At 45.2% G+C, this 19,143-nt stretch overlaps 1 protein-coding gene across 3 annotated transcripts in view; it reads left to right on the top strand.

The window, feature by feature from the left end:
- The window catches only part of Tns3 (tensin 3), a 266,434-nt gene that overhangs the window by 151,211 nt on the left and 96,080 nt on the right, over positions 1 to 19,143 (top strand). For all 3 annotated transcript variants that reach the window (XM_071614592.1, XM_027938365.2, XM_071614583.1), the window contains exons 14-16: positions 7,209 to 7,338; positions 7,609 to 7,674; positions 8,600 to 8,704. In XM_071614592.1, coding sequence (XP_071470693.1) covers positions 7,209 to 7,338; positions 7,609 to 7,674; positions 8,600 to 8,704 — 301 coding nt within the window. The remainder of the gene's footprint in view (positions 1 to 7,208; positions 7,339 to 7,608; positions 7,675 to 8,599; positions 8,705 to 19,143) is intronic.

Here is a 19,143-nt window from a genome sequence, read left to right as displayed (position 1 = left end):
AACTTTTGATAAGATAATTTCCTTCCTGCATCTCTTTTCATTCCTCACATGGAATATTTTTAGGCTTGTTTTATGATTTGATTTATGCTTCCTGTGTTTATGGTTCCTTTTTGTACACTCTGCACTTGTTTCTGCTGTGTTATCAGATGGGAGGTGAAAGATATGGGTGACAGCTAAGAAGGGTAATTTTCCATCACAGAGAGTAATTTTTCCTTGCACCATTCACAGAAGTGGTTAGCTGAGAGGTTTGTAAGTTGTCTATCTCTAAGAAGCAAATTGTATATTTATTGTATTTTTCTGGGGTTGCACTAACAAAGGGCCACAGACTGAATGGTTTAGGCGACAGGAATTAATTTTCTCACACTTCTGGAACCTGGATATCCAAGGTCAAAGACTGGGCTGGTTTGGTTTCTTCTCAAACCTCTCTGCTTGGCTTGCAAATGCTGTCTTCTCACTATCTCTACATGGTCATCCCTCTGTGTTTGAGTCCTAATCTCTTCCTTTAAGGACACCAGTTGTAATTCATTAGGGCCCACCTTAAGGGTCTTAATCTTAACTAAATTATCTTTAGCAGAACTCTGTCTCCAAATACAGTCACACTCTGAGGTCCTGAGACCTTCAACCTGTGAATTTGGAAGGATACAGCTCAACCCACAGTGCCTCTTTTTGTTCACTAAGCCTATTCTAGAATGTTTAGTAAGATAAGTAGTGGAATCAAGTGCAATTGGTCACCCTGCATCTTTGGCTATAGTTTGTCACCAGCATTCACTGGTGACCATAGCTTGTGGCCTACATAACGTGATAAGGTAGATGTGGAAGTAAGCCACACACAGAACTTACTCCCAAGAGTTAGAGTCTAGTTGTTCATTAAGAGGAACATAAAGATAACTAGCACAATTAGAACTGGTTTTTGCAGAGACCTAAGAGCTGAAGTCAAATTGGGGTGGAAAAGACTCTTTATAGAGTCCTGTGGGGTGTGACTTCAAGGCAGATCAGGTGGTGGCAGTTGGCTCAAGGGGAGAAGCCTAAGTGTCACAGTCATGCACATATCATAGTCTACGGAGTCTGTGTTGTGCTGAAGCTTTAAAACCCCAGTGCTTTTTGTTTCATGTAAAAACCATCTGCGGGGCCAACACAGCGAAGAAATGATGCTGCGTCCTGTCCCTTGTTGGCAGGGCTCCCTGGAGAGTGTCAGGAGTCTCCCCTTTCCTACTGCTTGAATTGGTTCTGGTGTTCTGAGGTTTTCAAATGCAGTCCCCAATTCCTCCTCCCCAGCCTTGCCCCATCTCCAAGTGAACCCAAATGGCCACATAAAACACAGCAGCCCTCCTGCTTTTGCTTTCCCTGTCCTTCACTTTTGTCCTCTTACTGCTTGATGTGCACCTGCACTCAAAACCTGAAGTCACACCTTAAGGTTGCACATGGGGAGATGAGTTCCAGGGCCTTTTCTCTGTAAGGTTCAAGTGCACAGGTGGTTTCATTTCTCAAGAAGAATTTGGCTATAATATGCCCTAGAAAGGGCCCTGAGGAGCAGAAAGTGCCTGTCTAGATAGATTTACCAGTTGAAGGCTCCAGCTCTCTCTTTCTGAGTATTTTCTTAAGTGGCCTCTGTGCTATAGAAGGTGGAAAATCTCTTCCTAGGCTGGCTCACAGTCCTTTGCCCTCCTCCTTCCAAAAGCCATCTTATTCTGTTTCAGTGAGTCAAATTTGTCAAATCAAATTGTGTTCAGGTAAATTTATCTTTCTTCATGAAGAACTCTGCATTGAGACTTGTTCGAAAAATGAGTTACTCCTTCGACTTCAGTAATCAGTGGATGGTGCCATTCTTGGTGATAGTGAATTGACACTGATCTCTCATCTGCCTTGGCCCCCACATGGCCTGCTGTCCCCATTGGCCCTTCTCAGCTGCACCCCTGATCCCTTCTATCTCTGCAATGTACTTTTCTTTCAAGGTCAGATTTTCCAGTGCACTACTCCAAAAAGGCAGGACCTCAAGAGGCTCAGTGAATATGCTGTTGTCAGGTAGGAGGCAGAGCGTTGGTGAGGGCAGCTCCATCATTATGTAACCTGCTCAGGAATTCACACAGGCAGAAGCCAAGCAGGAACCTGGCGGGGAGCCATGGGCCTGATTCAGCTTGCCCCCTCTGGGCTTCAGTGTGCAGGTCCAGGGCTTGTAAGCACTTTTCTGTCCGTCATGCTCCATCTTGCTGCCCCTGACTGGGCAAACCGAAGGCCACTTGTATTTTGTCGTCATGGTTGCTGACCTCATGACCTTGCTCCAGTGACCAGGCTTGTAAACACAGGTGAGGCCTCCTCAAGAGGCTGCAGAAACACATAGCACCTCTGTTTGTGTTTCTTATAGCAGGGAAGTTGGAAGCATCCCTCTGAGACTTACCCAGGGGAGAGCTCGGTTGTTGTGTTCATAGCTGTTGTATTTTGTGATACTCTTTCTCCCTCATTACACCAGCACTCTTCTAGCCCTGGGCCAGTTCTTTATCTATTCTGTCAGTTCAACACCATGACACAGCTGGGTTTTCATTCACAGCCAGTATCCACTCACCTTTCATTGTGTGGAGGTCAAGAATTATAATATTGTAGCCATTTAAAAGCATTTTCAGCTCCAAGGGAGACCACAGTTCCTGTTGGCCTTCCTGGTGTAGGTGATTGATTGATGGTTTATCTATCTTTGACATTCAAATCTGTAGTTATAGCTTATTCCCTGAGGATACAGACTCCTCAAATCTCCCTAAGGCAGTTGCACCAGCAGAGTTGGACAAGAGTGTGACTTTCATTTCTGGTGGGAATGCTTTCAGGGTCCTGCTTTTTTTACTTAGAAGATATAAGGGAAGTTGGATCTGAATAGGCACTGCCCCTCCACAGTGGCTAGGGGCGGGGGCGGGGGCGGGGTAGAAGCTTAAGAGGAAGCAAACCTATTGGCTGTCTGTGAACACTTGACTGATTGATTCCTTCCCTGCATGAGAATTCCACATGCTGCCTTTAGATTTGCTATACTCTCAGGGCAGACAGGTCAAAGCAGGGCTTGGTGCCTAATTATCATTGTGGTAACCTTCAGTTAGAGGATAGGCTTTTTATGTGTGTGTGTGCATGCTATGCCAGGGATTGAATCCAGGGACATTTAACCACTGAGTCACATCCCCAGCCCTATTTTTTTTAAATTTTAAGACAGGGTCTTACTGAGTTGCTTAGGGCCTCACTAAGTTGCTGAGCCTGGCTTTGAACTTGTGATCCTCCTGCCTCAGCCTCCTGAGCTACTAGGATTACAGGTGTGCACTATTGCACCTGGCTGGGCACAGACATATCTTTTATCTGTTAAGATTAGGCTAAGATTTCCAAATTGCATTGTCAGGCAATAGGAGGGTAATTTGCATGGAGAAATTCTCTTGTAGATAATTACTCATATGGCATTTTTGAGTACCAAGAACCTCTTTCCAGAAACTTATTCCCTTTAAGTCATACATACAGCACCACTTTTGTATCTACAGAGGACTGGTTCCAGGACTCATGTGGTTACCAAACTCTGAGGATGCTCAAGTCCCATACAAAATGATGCAGTACTTGAGTATACTTTAAAGCATCTCTAGATTACTTATAATACCCAATACAAGGTAAATTGTATGTAAATAGTTGTTCTACTGTGTCATTTAGGGATTAATGACAAGGGAAAAATGTCTGAATATTTTCAGTACAGATGTATATTTTTTCCTCAAATATTTTCTGTCTGTGGTTGGTTGAATCTGCGGGTGTGGAACTCACAGATAAAGACCTGACTGACTGTACATATAAATGTAATTGATGTCACAGATACTTGGAATTACAGATTGTATTTGTGTAGTGCCCATTTAATCTGTATAACAAAATAAGCCCATGTTACAATATCCATTTGAAAGCCAGAGAATATAAAGTCCACAAAGCCTACAACATGCCCAAGTTCTGAAGGGCTCCCCAGCAAGTTGTCCTGTCAGTATTAGCACCCACATGCTACTCATGTGGGTCTGTCTGTGACAGCATGTTGACAGATGCTTCATGTCACTTGATACAGTGTTAGCCGTTTCTTATTTTATTTCCCGTACCATGAAATCATGATTGCAATTGTTGTTCTAAATGTAGATATTTTAAAATACAAAGGCAGAGTATGAACATATTCTAGAAACATTCTAGAGAGATCCAGGTTGATAAAACTACTAAAGCCAGAGGGCTGAAGAGGGAAATTTCAGACTTCAGCCCCTCACTCCAGTCTTTTATAAAGTGCTTGCACTACCTTATATCTTAAAGGGAGGCCTTTGGGACCTATGTCAAACGCAGTGTTGTTCTTTCTGTTAAGTGTTATGAATACAGTTCTGATCTCTGGGCACGGATGCTACAATTATTTATTGACATTAGTAATGCATAAGTACTGGTCCCTCTGGAGGTAATCTTAGAGAGACCATTGAGGTGGTGTCTTAGCTTTTGGGATGTTTCATTCCCAGGTCTGACCTGTTTTGCTGGTGATGGCCACTAGGAACCAGTATTTGGGAAATTTTTCCCTGGATAGGGAAAATAATGCAGTTTCTGCCTTTCCCAAGTTCCTGAGTTGGTCAGGAGGACAGGAGGGGGTGCTGTTGCCTCCCCTGATGGATGAGAAGTTCAGTGTGAAGCAGGGATTATGTAAGATGGGGGGCATTGCCCCAAATACCTATAGAACCCTTTATGTGGTACTCCCGGGAGTCCTGGGCAGCATTTGTGTCTAGGGATAGATCACGTTCCCCTTGTTTTGCCCACGAGTATTTGAGACAGTGTATTGTGGTAATTTAGAATCTTCAAACAGGAGACTCAGAACTGCTGGGGTGAAACCTGTGCCTGGCATTTCCTCCCTTCCTGGCATGTGGAGGGATCTGGGATTCCTGTTTGATGAGTCACAGTGTTTGTGTGTAGCTGCCTATGATGAGCAGGAGTGGGAACTGCAGGCATCCTAGGCTCTGGAGAGGGTGAGCAGGACCAAGAGGTGGGCTCCCAGGAGGCTCAGGGTTGGGACTGGTTATGCAGACTCAGGTGGTGGCTATAGAATGAGTTTGCCTGTAATTCCGAGCAGGTGGAAGAGTAGACAATACCTCCTGAGAAACAAGCTGGGCCACATGGATAGTCCCCATACACAGCTGTGCCTGGAGACCACCCTGGGCCTATATTCACCTGGCTTCACCCACAGGCCACCTATTCTAGGTGACTCCATGCCTGAATGGGCTGGGTATCCTCCCCTTACTAACTGTTTGCTTCCTGGGATCTTGTTGTTTCTCAAATCTTTCTTCTCCTAATTATTTATAAAATTTGAGAGCAAGGCTGGCTTGAATTGGGGCTCTTTTTCCTTTTTCTGCCCTGGTATCCCCTGATCACTCCCTACTTCCAAGGCAATAAATGGACATAAAGAGAGAGAGAAGCTGTCATCCTTAGAGACCAGTTGGTTGTGGATAGGATCCTGTCTGGCTGGGAGAAGCTCTCTCTTAATCCAGGCCTAAATCATTTGATGGGCAATCATTGTGGTGAGTGTGGGGTGTGAGTGCTCAGAGGAAGGGTGAAGATGCTCCCAGAATATTCTGGAAGGATTACTACAAGAATGGTCTTTGATTGAGCCTTGTTAAGGAGTCAGAGATTCTCAGACCAGGAGGAAGATTCGAGGCCAGTATGCCTTGGCTGAAAAGCCAGTTAAAGTCTTCACATTCCTTCCCAATTCTTATATGCTCGCTGCAAACTCCTCCAGCCAGGTCTCTGTCTGCATCACCCAGATTTACAACATCCCTGGCGGCACCTCATCATGCAAAAAATGCTCAGCTTGTATTTGTCAACAGGGAACATCCCCCAAGGTCTTATTTACATTTTTTTTTTTCATTTATTTATAGTACTGTTTCCTTGTAGATAGTAGAACGGTAAACAACTTCTGGGTCTGTCCAAGGGGTCACAGTTCCCAGCACCCTGGGCTAAAACTCCTTGGGCTTCCTTTCCTTTAGCTTCTGTGGGATGGTTTCCCTGGTGACAGGATGATGGAATGTTACCTGCACATTCTCCTGTGTCACTGTTCATAATCACATTTCTGTATTACTTGTCATTTGTGTTTGTGAAGCATGTCCTATTTTAAAGCCATTGTTTCCCCCCAAAAAAGTCTCTTTTAGGAAAAGTGGCTGCCCTGGTAGCCAACCCTCTCCCACTCTCAGTTTCCCATGGGATGATGTGCCTTCCCTGAACACTCTGTGATTTGAGAGCCTAGTTTACCCTGAATGCTCTGGACCTTGGCAAGGTAGTCTTGCCCCTGTCATTTGAGTGAAGCATCTCTGCCATCTCCCCACAGCATTTGGCCTAATGTGGCGAGGCCCCTGGTGTAAAGATGGTTCATGATGCTGAGGGCTGTCTTCACCATCTCTCAATAATCCCTCCACTCTGTTTATTGGCATGCCACCCAGAGGGCTTAATTAGCACCCAAGGGACCTAGTAAATCACAAAATCTATGGCTGGGCATTGCATCCTGAGTTTGGATCATAACAGGGTAATTGTGAAGGTTTCTCCTAAAATGATCACTTATAGGCCATCCAGACATTCAGGCACAGGAGACTAAATGCCACATGTTTTCTCTTTGTCTCTGTCTCTCTATCGTTTTCTGTAAATATCTATTTCTCTGTCCATCTCCGCCATCTTTCCTCTTTCTCTTGATTTCTCTTCCTCTCTCCCTATCGCTCCTCCCTGCTCTGTAATGACCAGCCGCTTCCTCTTGGTGAAAACAGAAAGGCCTTAATTCAAAACATAGAGTTTAGATGAAAGAAAAACTTTATCACAATCAGTTGTTAAAATTGAGGGGAAAGAGGCCACCAAATTTTATTCTTCAGATGACACATTCTTGTGCCCTGCAATTATTTGGGCGTGGCCCACCTGAGGACTGAAGACCCTGGTGTTTCAGGACTTTGATTCCTTTGAAACAGCACAAGGATCTTGGGAGGTGTCCTAAGGATTCATCACTGCAGCAGCCGCAATGAGAGGTGCCGCCATGGCATCTTCCAACACCCTTGTCCAGGGTCAGAGTCCAGCCCACGTGGATGTGAACTCTTTGCCACAGCAGTTCAGAGGGGCCCATGCCATGCACACCAATGCAGGTGGAGCATCATCCTTGCTAGTTTCATGCTCTTATGCTCAGTAGTCACTTGTTTTTTCTTCCCCTCTGTAACCAGGTGAAATGCTACCACAAGAAGTATCGTTCGGCCACCCGTGATGTCATTTTCCGCCTGCAGTTTCACACTGGGGCTGTGCAGGGCTACGGACTGGTGTTTGGAAAGGAGGATCTGGACAGTGCCTGCAAAGGTGAGATGGAGCTGGTGGCCTCAGAGCGTATGGAGGTCACAGGGAATGGAGCAGCTTGCCCTGCTCATGTGGGCATGCATCCTCCTAACCCTCTCCCCAAATTCAGCCTGCTGGCGAAATTTAATTGTTACTGATCTGTGGTAGAAAAGAGTTCAGGGAAACTGGGATGCTGTGTACCGTGAGGTGTTTCCATTGCAGCTCTGATTGGAATACAAGAAGAAAACCATCCTCTGCTTTTGTAGCTCATCAGCTCCAAATGTGTTTTTTCAGATGACCGTTTTCCAGACTATGGGAAGATTGAGTTAGTCTTCTCGGCCACACCTGAGAAGATCCAAGGTGGGTAGCCGGGCAAGATGCTTGGGCAGCAGGAGTACTTGGAAACGTTTGTAATTAAACTTTAAAAAGTAGGATACTGGACAGTGGGGAGGAGGCAGTTCAGAGAGCTTAAGCCTACTTCGGTCAGTAAGAGCCAGAAGTGACATGACTTGCCCAAAACTACTTCACCAAGGAGGGCAGGAACTCTCTAGTGCTCACTGGTGTTCCTGAGGATCCACCCTCCATTTCCTGGGAAATTATGCTAAATATTTACTTTTGTCTTCAACAAACAATGAACATTTTAGAAGAGAATTTTAAGTACGGTAGACTGCAAATATCTAAGTGCAAAACAATTTCTCCTATTTCGTAAAAAACATTTTTAAAAAGCAAACCTTCTATCATCAAGATGATAATTGAAAATTCCACTTGCATGAAAGTTTTAATTCCCTTTTAACAACTTGGAAAACAGTCACCTTTTTCTAGGCTCACTGTCACAGATTTAGACAGGAATTATTAAATGCAAGGCTTGTGTGTTAAAATTCCTCTTGGCATTCTTAGAATGACTAAAGACAGGAATATGGACTTACGAGCCAAGAGCCTCAGAGTCATCCTTTCTGAGACTGAATGCCACCCAAAGGCACCCCTGTGTCTCCACCAAGGGCTTCTTGTTGCAAAGTGGTGCTCAGAGACCAGAGTCTGGCACAGTACACGAATGACCGATGTTCACCTTGCCTTTCCACTGAGAGATTTTAGCTGTTGTTCAGTTTGTTAACAATTGTGCCTGCATCTCTGATTAGTGCCATGCATGATTGGAGGGGGACTGTGAACACAGAGCTTCACTTTCATGCTCAAATCCGGCAGCTCAGCTACCCTCATCCCTCAGGGTCAGGTGAATGACAGAAGTACTGGGCTTTGTTGGGACTAACGTCCTGCTGTGCCCCTACAGGCTGTGAGCATCTGCACAATGACCATGGGGTGATTGTGGACTACAACACGGCAGACCCGTTGATCCGCTGGGACTCCTACGAGAACCTGAGTGCAGATGGAGAAGGTGCGTGCTGTTAGCTCCCGTGTATGGCTGAGAGGGAGGCGCAGAGAAGACAGCCTTCCTACAGTTAGCTCAGAAAAACTTTGCTGTCTGCTCAGAAGATGAAAATCTCCCCATATTTCCAGAAACCCAGAAGCTGTGCCTTGTGTGTGATGCAGCCCCCCCGACTCCCCAGTATCAGGGATTGAACCCAGCTGTGCTTAACTACGGAGCCACATCCCCAGTCCTTTTATTTTGTATTTTATTTAGAAACAGGGTCTCCTGAGTTGCTTAGCACCTCGCTAAGTGTCTGAGGCTGGGCCTGAACTCATGATCCCCCTGCCTCAGACTCCTGAGTGGCTGGGATTACAGGCGTGAGCCACTGTGCTCAGTGTTCATGAGGATCAGGTTTGGTGAAATTAGGTAATGGTGGTTACTGTGCGCCTCCTTGCCTGATGTTTGTATGTGTGTGTGTGTGTGTGTGTGTATGTGTGTGTGTGTGTTTCTGTCTTCTCTCCCTTCCTGAGTGTGGGGAATGCCAAGCAATGGTCACAAACAGTTGTCCTCCTGTTGTGTGGCCCTGCGAGTGACAGACTTTTGGAGTTTATTTCTCTTTGCTTATTATATAGGTGTTCATGGCTGTATCATTGTAATGTCAATTGTTGTAGGTCTGCCTCACCTACATTGCTCTCTGTTCATCCATGGAACATATAATGTGGGTCACAAGTAACCCGTGAAGCAGGAAAGGAATGAAAGGACAGCTGCCTGCTGGGGTGACTGAAAGAAGCAAGTAGGGGTGGATTTCAAAGAAGAGGACTCAGGGCTCCTTCGGTCATTCTGGTCTTTCATCTTTCTCAGCCACTGACTGAGAATCAGTCCTGTTTTGGGGAAGGACATTATTTCTTCTTCTTCTTTTCTTTTCTTTTTGTTTAAATTAGTTATATCCAGATGTTCAGTATTTAAAAGCCAGTGTTGGCAATAGCACCAGTGTTGTACTCTTGTGCATCGCTTAACTTCCCATGACTCAGGAAGGTGGTATCTCTGCCCAGTGCCTGGGGCACCTATCATGTGTCCCTGGGCATCACAGGACTCTACTTTGCTTGTGCTAGGCAAATGTGTGCCCTTCCTAGACTGTGTTGAGTGACATTTCAACAAAAGGAATTATTACAATGCCAAAAACCCCTGGACCGAAGGAGGTACCCAGAGATGGAGTGCGAATTCTGAGGGCATTAAAACTCAGGTTAAGTTTGGGGCTTCAGCAGGCAGATGTTGTAGAAGAGGCCAGCCTTTCAATATAAAGTATATAGAAAGTTCTTTCCCAGTGCAAATCATTCAAACCTAGTTCTTTAAGATACCAACATATTAAAACAATCACACGTAAAAACTTTTGGAAAAAAGATCCATAGTGTATATAGGAATCATAAAGACTATCAGGCAGATCTCTGTCACCTTTTCCCAAACTGGATTATCAATTTTTTTTTTTTTTTTGGTGTCAGGGATTGAATCCAGAGGTGCTTAAACCCTGAGCCACATCCCCAGCCCTTTTTACATTTTATTTTGAGACAGGATCTTACTAAGTTGCTTCAGACTTTGCTAAATTGCTGAGGCTAGTTTTGAACTTGTGATCCTCCTGCCTCTGCCTCCCCAGCCTCTGAGATTACAGGAGGGCATCGCTGCACCTGACTTGGATTATCAAATTTTTGACAGCGGAGCTCTTTTCCAGTGGCCTCGTTAACATGAAGTATAACTCCTGTCTGTCGATTACACTGTGTTCTCTTGTATTGGAGGGGAGAACATAAGGTGGCTACTGAAGAAGTGAGTAAATAGCCCAAGGTAAGAAGAGGAAGGGACAATTTGGAGAACTAGTCGGTGACACTGAGGTTGGCTGACTCAGAATCCTAAACCGGGCCCAGAAGGGTGGGTCTGAGTACTCTATCACAACTGGCCATCAGGCCACATGATGAGACTATGAATGTGTGGTGTGGGAAGTCCACCAAAATGCAGGACATGGCCAGGATCTGCCTGCAGGAGTTGTGCATGTGGGACTCTCAACATGAGAGTTCCCTTCTTGCTGAGGGCTGTGTGAACGTGGAGGGGCAGTGACCATGAGATGGGGACTTCTGAAGTTGTAGGTCCCAGGTAGCTGATCTCTGTGCTCATGTTCTAAGAGGAGAGCGGTGAGAAGTCCAGTGTGTGGTGTGGTCCACCTGGGCCCAGCATGAGCCGGGTCTGCTGCTCAGGAGAGCTCCACGTTCGCTACTCCACAGGCACCCAGCCCCTGTCCCTTTAGCCACCTTGGAGCTAATGGGGCCCCAGGGCCACATAACACAGAAGTAGTGAAGGATCCACACTGGTATTATGTGGATAAAGAAAGCAGCTGTGTGTTCACCACCCCTCAGGGGTTATGTGAGAGTTTGCAGAAAATGTACAGAAATGCACATGCACACACACATGTGTGCATAAATCTTGTGGTGTTCGGCTTTTTAACAGTTTATAATGAGCAAAGGTTTATTGTAGTTCACTGTTTCCAAAGTTTCAGTCCATAGTTGCTTGGACCTATTGTCTCCTAGCTTGTGGGGAGGCAGAATCTCATCACATCAGGGAGTATATGGTGGAGGAGACTGCTCACTTAATAAGAGGTAGCCAGGAAGCAAAGAGGGAGAGAGGAAGGGGCTACGGTCCCAACATCCTCTTGAAGGATACACCCAGTGACCTAACTTCCTTCCACTAGGTCCCACCTCCCAGAGTTTCACCACCTCCCAATAGTTCTACTCTCTTCACCACATGGGCCTTTGGGAGACATTCCAGATGGAAATGATAGCAGATATGTCAATTACAAAGGACTTCCTGTTATAACTAACTAAAGGATTCAGAGAAGCTGAGAGAGCAGAGTTCCATACTAAACACTCATGACCAGAGGAAACATCTTCCCGTCTCTTCCAAGGGAACCACCTCTTGACTGGATCCTGTTTCAGTCTGTGAACTAACTTTGCGGTGTGAGCATACCTTGTCGCATCACTTAAGGTGTTCTGAGAAATGCGTCCTTAGGCAGTTTCCAAGATGGAAGACTTGTGTTGTCCTCCATATATATATTTTATATATATAGATATAATGTCATAGAGTGTACTTATACAAACCCAGATGGCTACAGTATGACTAAGTGACAAAATCTTATGGAACCACTGACATATGTGGTCCACTAGTGACCAGGACATTGTTATGTGGCACATGACTGTGGTCCAGAGGGCTGCTGACGAACGTGTTATATGAGATTGCTAAGCCTCTCAGTCTTGTGGGTTCTCCTGGGTCAGTGCTAGCCTTGCTCACCCATCCTGTCTCTCTTGGTACTTCTACTGCTCATTCTCAAGGTTCCCAATTATTGTCCTGGGACTCTGAACCCTTGGAACTGAGGTGTCAGTTTTTTTTGGCTATGCTTCAGGAAATCAGGGGTGGGGAGGAATTGGATGGAGTGAGTTATAAGCTTTTCTTAAATCAATTAGTGCTTGTTATTAGTATTTTTTGAAAATTCAGACAATTGAAAAGAAAGAAGTACAGATAACCCTGTGTTCCTATTAAGAGGTGCAGCACTTGTCCAGTATACTTGAAGCATGATTTCTAAATGTTCTGCAAATGTTTCACCACGAGACCAACCCCAGGGTGTTTTATAACCTGAATTTATTTTATTTTATTTTTTAGATACTGGGGATTGAATCCAGGGGGACTCTACCACTGAGCTACATTGCCAGACCTTTTTCTATTTTTAATTTTGAGACAAGGTCTTGCTAACTTGCCTAGATTGGCTTTGAACTTGCCATCCTCCTGCCTTAGCCTCTGGAGTCTCTGGGATTATAGATATGCACCACAACACCTGACGAACCTGAATTTTTTCTTAACCCAGTTTCCTGAGCATGTGTGGGCATCTTTTAATACTTTCCCTCTGCCCTGCGCATGGACTGTATTGTGTTTTATTAGAGGGGTTGGCATAGGGCATCTGATCTTATTGCTGTTCTGTGGGGTTTGTGCTTTCATTGTTAACTCAAAGCCGAGGCCACCACAACAGCCCTGCCACCAAAGCTCTGCAGAACTCCGAGGTGTGGGCTTTCCAGCTTTGGGTCTTCCTGCAAAGCTGTCCTCCAGAAAGCTTTCTCTGGAAAGATGGAAGATTTGAGTTATCCTCCTTATCCCCAGTTCTCCAGCCTGCCACAGCACCTCTCAGGTATGGAGATGGCCTTCTCTGTCTCATTTCACAGGTGAGGTCCCAGATTTGGGCACCTGGACAAAGCTCCAGCCCTGGCAGGCAGAAAACAGAGTCTCAACTGCATTGCTTGCCAGAGCCTAAAACCTGTGCAGCATTAGTTCTCAGAGCTGTGTGGAGCTTTGAAGAGTAAAAGAAGGTTTGGCAGCCTCTAAAACGTTTTCGTTTAGCTGTAAAATGATGTATTATAGCACTCTTTTCTACCCCCACCCCTTCTTCTAGCCCCTGCTGGTTTAAAAAAAAAAACAAAAAACAGAAAATGTTGATTTAAGCAGCATTTATCTCCAGAAACCCTTGCCGCCTTGGAATGGGGCCCTCTGCAGATGCCTTTGACGGGGGCCCTTGTTAGGAAAGCACTGCCTTTTATGTCAGCCGGATGCTCTGCCCTTTACACTAAGAAAGGGAGCCTTGAATCTGTTTCAGTGTGGGCAAGTGATCACAGACATTCTGTCTTCACTATGGAGAGCACACGACGTGGTCGTGGTCACTCCCGTCTTCGCGAATCTGTAGTCTTGGTGGGCAGTGGCCTGCTCTTTTTGCAAGTCATGGTGCCAAGTCAGCATTTCCCAGGGCTCTCGCCTCCCCTAAATGAGGGGAGAACATCTCAGGACTCACAGTGTGGCAGCCTGGCACTGTTGTCTTATTTGATCCTCAAGAGGAACCTGTGAGCCCACTTTGGATATGAAGGGAGCTATCCCAAGAGAAATGGAAAGCGAGGAGCTATGGGGGGAAGAGGGGTCTGCAGCCTCCAGGTTCCCTGCTGTTGGTGATGACAGGTGCCATCGCATAGTAGATTGTCTTGTGTGTGAGATCACACGCAGAGCTCTGATAGTGCCTTTCCTCATTTGGAACTGTGAGTGTGCTGGGTGTCACTAGATGTCACACCTTGTCACACAGAGAATGGGGTTTCCTATCTTGGCAGGATATGGCTATTGTGTTAGAGTCAGATTTGCTGTCATAGGCTGAGGAAATGCCACACAGCAGCTCAGCTCACTGAACTTGGAATGTTGCCAACAGGCAAACAGTGGGCAAGATGAATCCTGATCTCCCCCCAGTGTGTCCCCCTGCCTCTATGGTGCAGAGTGATGAAGCCCCATGCCCCACTCTGTCCCTATATGTGGGACATGCTGTTTGGGGTCATTGTCCCCATGTTTCTGTCTCTCTTCTTATCTGGTCTGTTCTTTTCTTTCTTTTTCTTTTTCGCACCTTAACACTGGGTTCAGCCTGGCTCTCTGCAAAGTTCTCAGCACCTCTTGTTGATAGACCCCTGTAGAATGTCTCATCTCTCACGAGGCATGTCTTTGGCATTGGTGCCACTGTCCACACTTCCATATGGAACTTCTCTGCTTGTTCAGAAGAGCCACATGCTCACCTGGGTGTGGTGGTGCATAGCTGTGATACCAGCGATTCGGGAAGCTGAGCCAGAAGGACCTCAAGTTCAAAGACAGCCTCAGCAACTTAGTGAAGCCGTAAACAACTTAGTGAGACCCTGTCTCAAAAAATAAAATGGCTAGGGATGTAACTCAGTGGTAAAACACCTCTGGATTCAACCCCCAGTACCAAAAAGGAAAAAAAGAATAGCCATGTGCTCATTCAGTTTCCACATCTGCACAATGGAAAATAACCTTCTTTAATTAGGTGATCCTAAAGACATCTCCTCCAACTCTGAGCTTTTTATTATCGTATGTGCATTTTGTCTTTTTTATGTATCAACATGAAAACATGTTATATATAGTCATTCTTCAGTTTCCGTTAGGAATTCCTTTCAGAATACCCCAGGATATCAAACTGTGCAGATGCTTAAGTCCCTTATTATCAAATGGCAGTGTTTGCATATAACCTATTCTTGTACTCCCATATACTTTAAATCATCTCTAGATTTCTTATGATACCTAATGCAATATAAATATTAAATATGTAATTATTGTGCAGTATTGTCTAGAAATAATGACAAGAAAAATGTCAAAATGTTCAATATGGAATATTTTTTAAAAAGCATTTTGATCCATAATTGGTTGAATTTAAGGATGAAGAAACTGAGATATGGAAGGCTGTCTGTACATTGTATATCCATCAGCATTCCCCATAGGATGCATCAAAGCTGTTATTAGCATATGTCATGAATTAAGAAAGAATGGAAGAACATCTACTCTACCTATGCAATTTGGTAAAATTCACAAAGATGATCTTGGCAGACAGGAAGCATAGACAGAATGCAAAAGGGGGCATGCCTAGCAAAGGGCAGGGCAGGAGTAAGCAGGCATCTTTACCCAGAAGGAGTGCTTCAGATCTAACTGGAGCTAGACATGTGTTCAAGGAAGCTGCAGCACTGGGTAATGGAATGCAGGATTCATGGTTGGTCAGGAAGTGTCATTGTGTTGAGCCCATCTCCTGGCAGTGAGGTGATCAGGAGCCATAGGGCTGGATGATCCAGAGGCTATTACAGAACCAGAGGATGTCCTGCAGGCATCAAGAGTCTGAAGAGCAGGGAAGGTAGTGAAGGGATTTCTGGAATGCTCCAGCTGAGAACCAAGCCAGATCTGAACTTGGAGCAGCTCTGGGGTGAAGTGACAGCTTCAGATACTTGGGAGTTGGATGAATAAAGCTTTGCACAGATCCAGAGAAAGGGCAAGGGTCAAGGAAACTTCAGGAATGGCTGAAGGTTGGACATGAGGTTTTCTGGGCTGCTTCCTTGCCCTTGGTTTCTTGTCTTGACCTAGGACTTTCTGGCTAAACCTCTTGCCAGTACAAGGTGAGCAAAGTGAGGGTCCCAAGCAGCCCAAGGTTTGGGCTCTGCCACTTTAAGTGGATACCTTTATGAACATTCCTAGTGATCAGACTTGGCTTCCCAGACAACCACAATTGTTTCAGAGATCCCACAGCAGCTGCTGGAGCAGACAGTCTACGGGTATTCAGGTTTCCCCACACACTTCACAATAAGGTAAAGTCCTGAACTGCACCTTCCCCTAGGACTCTCTGCCAAACTCTCAATAATGGCTGATTAGAACAAGTTAGATCAAGAAGCACTGGCCACGGTGTGTGCAGAGTTGGCCATGGACGTGCCCTGTCAAGTTGCAACCAAGTTGCCATTTTGAAAGTGGATTTGAAAGCTGTTGTTCCCAGAAATTGCTTTTAGATTTTTCAAAAGCAAAACAAGTATTGACAACTCACTGGGAGGAAGGGGCTGCTGGAATCTGTGACAGATACACCTCACACTCTGACTCTCTTAACCTGCTTGGGATCACACAATTCCTCTTGTCCATACCTTGGTCCTCACTGGTAAGATGAGATACTGCTACCTGCACGAGCAGAGTATATGTCTTCTTTATGTGGTATTTGGCCACTTGTGAATGTTTGACTGTATCACACACAGGAAAATTTCTTTGGATCTTTCTCCTGTTGACCTAAATAACAATCAGAGAGATTTTCCAAAGAATATAGAATTGCAACGAGAATAAGTGTGCCGTAGTAAACAATGAGTATATTCAGAGAGGAAGGGAAAATTTTGGAAACCAAAAATGAGGTGGATCACGTGAAATATTTTGAGGCCAAAATACTTGGCCATAATGATTGATAACTGACAGTTGCTGGGCAGATGTTCTTACAGAAAGGACTTTTTGTAGAAAGTAGTAGTGACCTCTGTATAAGGTTGTAGCTGGCAGTTTTTATTTATTTTGTCATCATTGCTATCAGAATCATGCATGAGTTCATAACCTCACAGCTTTATATATTTTTGTTAGGATTTTCACAAGTGATTCCATTTGGATTCTGACAATTTTTACACCCCCAGCCAAACTTTTCTAAGTGTTATTTGCTTAGGCATGAGAGGAAAAGCAGCCCTCATGAGGGACCTTTGGCTAGGATAAGTGATGAAGGACCAGATGGGAGCTCTGGGTCTCAGAAAACTCCCTTCCTTTCTTCTCCTCTCTTGATGGTAAATCAAGGATGTAAGCCTCTGGCCTCTTAGTACAAAAGATCTTTTTGCAGTTATCCAAACACTGAGTCCTGCTGAATATCACCTGATCGGGGATATGAGGCATAATGTGGTCAGGCAGGTAGGAGTGAGGGTTGTGGTTCCTTCTGTGCCATATAACCTTTACATTGAGAGCCACAATCTAGTCCTGGGAGTGTTACTTTTTAAAATGGACAGGACCAGTCAGAGAGTGAATCTGATACTGGGACAAAGGAGTGGTGCCAGGCTCTGAGCTGGCATATGATTAAGGGTCTGTTACTTTTCCAACCTAAGTGGTGTCAGAAAAATATCCTGAAAAAATATGTCATCCTGTACTGGTCGCATTCAGTTAGCCCATGTGAGTCCCCAGTGATGACTCCTAGAGTCATGTAGGTTCACCTGTGTGAATGAGGTGGTACTTTGACACTTGGCCCCCAGCCCATGCACAAACCCCATCATCCCGGGACCCTCTCAGGTGCCCCAACTAGGATCCCTGCATAGTGTTTTCCTGTGTGTGTAGCAGGGACTGGCAGGTATGTGGTTTGTCTGTATCACTGTAGTGTCTGTGTCTTTGAGTCCAGTAAGCCATGCATCTTTATTCTTCTCTCACTTTCCTCTGTGGTTTTATGATCAGTATCTCCAGTGCTCTTTGATGACTGCACCCACTTCACCAACAATGCTCAGTGACTCACACTTCTGCCCTACGTTCCTTCCCCCAGATCTTTGGACTCTAATATACACCCTGGGGAACTAGCAGCTTAGTTTTTCTGCTGGTGGGTTTGCTGAAATGTGAACTTGGAAGTGGATCCCACCGCTCTGTGCCTCTGGGTCCCTGATCACATTCCACTTGAACTGCAGACTGCATGTGACAATCCTAGCAGTGTGAGGGTTTGTGTTTGCCTTCTTCTTTAAAGCTTTATCTGATGCCCGTTAGCCAAGGCCCTCTTCTGAGTGTGCTCTTTCGCTGTCCTGGCATGGATTGGTAGGAGATGGCTATATGAGGACACTATGCCGCACCTGCTGAGATTCTGTCTGTGTCTTCTGTGGGGAGAGCCTTTCTCTTCATTTCCAGAAAGAGGCAAGGTTGCAATTTCATTTCCCCTTTGCAGAGCCTGCAAGTACATTTCTCATTCTGCCAAGTCCAACTCTAAATATTTGATAAAAGGAACCTAAAGCATGACAAAGGAAGGGGCTGGGATTACAGAAAATTGGGGTCTGTTTTCCTCATGTGCCTAATAAGCTCATGTGCCCCCCAACACCCTGGAGCAGCCTCATATCCACCTTTGGCTGGAAGCATGGAAGACTCCATGCTTGCTATTTCTGTCTTTTCTTTTTTTAAAAATATTTTATTATTTTTTAGCTTTTAGGTGGACACAATATCTTTATTTTATCTTTATGTGGTGCTGAGGATCGAACCCAGTGCCTCACGCATGCCAAGCGAGTGCTCTATCTTTTTCAGGCTTAAAAAAAAAATGCCTGGGGAGGCTATTTATTTATTTAGGTATTGGGGATTGAATCCAGGGGTGCTTACCCATATCCCCAGCCCTTTTTATTTTGAGACAGGTTCTTACCAAATTGCTTAGGGCCTTCCTAAGTTACTGAGGCTGGCTTTTAACTTGTTATCCATCTGTCTCAGTTTCTGGAGATGCTGGGATTACAGGTGTGAGCCACCAGGCCTTTCACATCATGCATATGTAACTGTATCATATACTCCTCTCTTTAGAAAGTGCTGCAAAGTAGAGAGGAGTCAGGGCCCCTAAGTGTAGGGGAAGTTGGCCAATGCATTAAGGGCAAAGGGAAGTGTTTGTATTAAAAAGGATCAGTGGGATAATCTCTTTGACTTGCATCCTTTGTCTCTTCAGGGACAGGCATCCCATACCCAGAGGCGCACACTCAGCCCTGCCACTCCAGCCCATGCAGGCTGTCTAGACCAAGGAGACACCATCTACATGCATGTTCCTTTAAGGAACTGGTTCTCCTGATATTTATGGTGGTACTCTCTTGGCTTCATGATATTTTGGAGGGTCAATAGCTTTCAAACTCTTATTTCTGCAGCCAGAAAGGATTCCAAGTTGGTGCTCAAGGAACAGCCCTATTCTCTCCCCATCTGAAACCCTCCCCAGCCACTATCCCCATCTTTACATCAGACTGCACATAAAGCCTTGTTTGAAGCTCAAGTTTAGCTGAAAGTTAGAAACCACTGCCCCGTGTGGTTGTTCCTGGAACCATGGGAAGTTAAAAATTGTGTTTTAAGTT

Source organism: Marmota flaviventris, chromosome 1 (assembly GCF_047511675.1).
Source record: "Marmota flaviventris isolate mMarFla1 chromosome 1, mMarFla1.hap1, whole genome shotgun sequence".
In the NCBI taxonomy this organism is placed as follows: Eukaryota; Metazoa; Chordata; class Mammalia; order Rodentia; family Sciuridae; genus Marmota; species Marmota flaviventris.
This window is presented reverse-complemented; position numbering and strand designations above follow the sequence as displayed.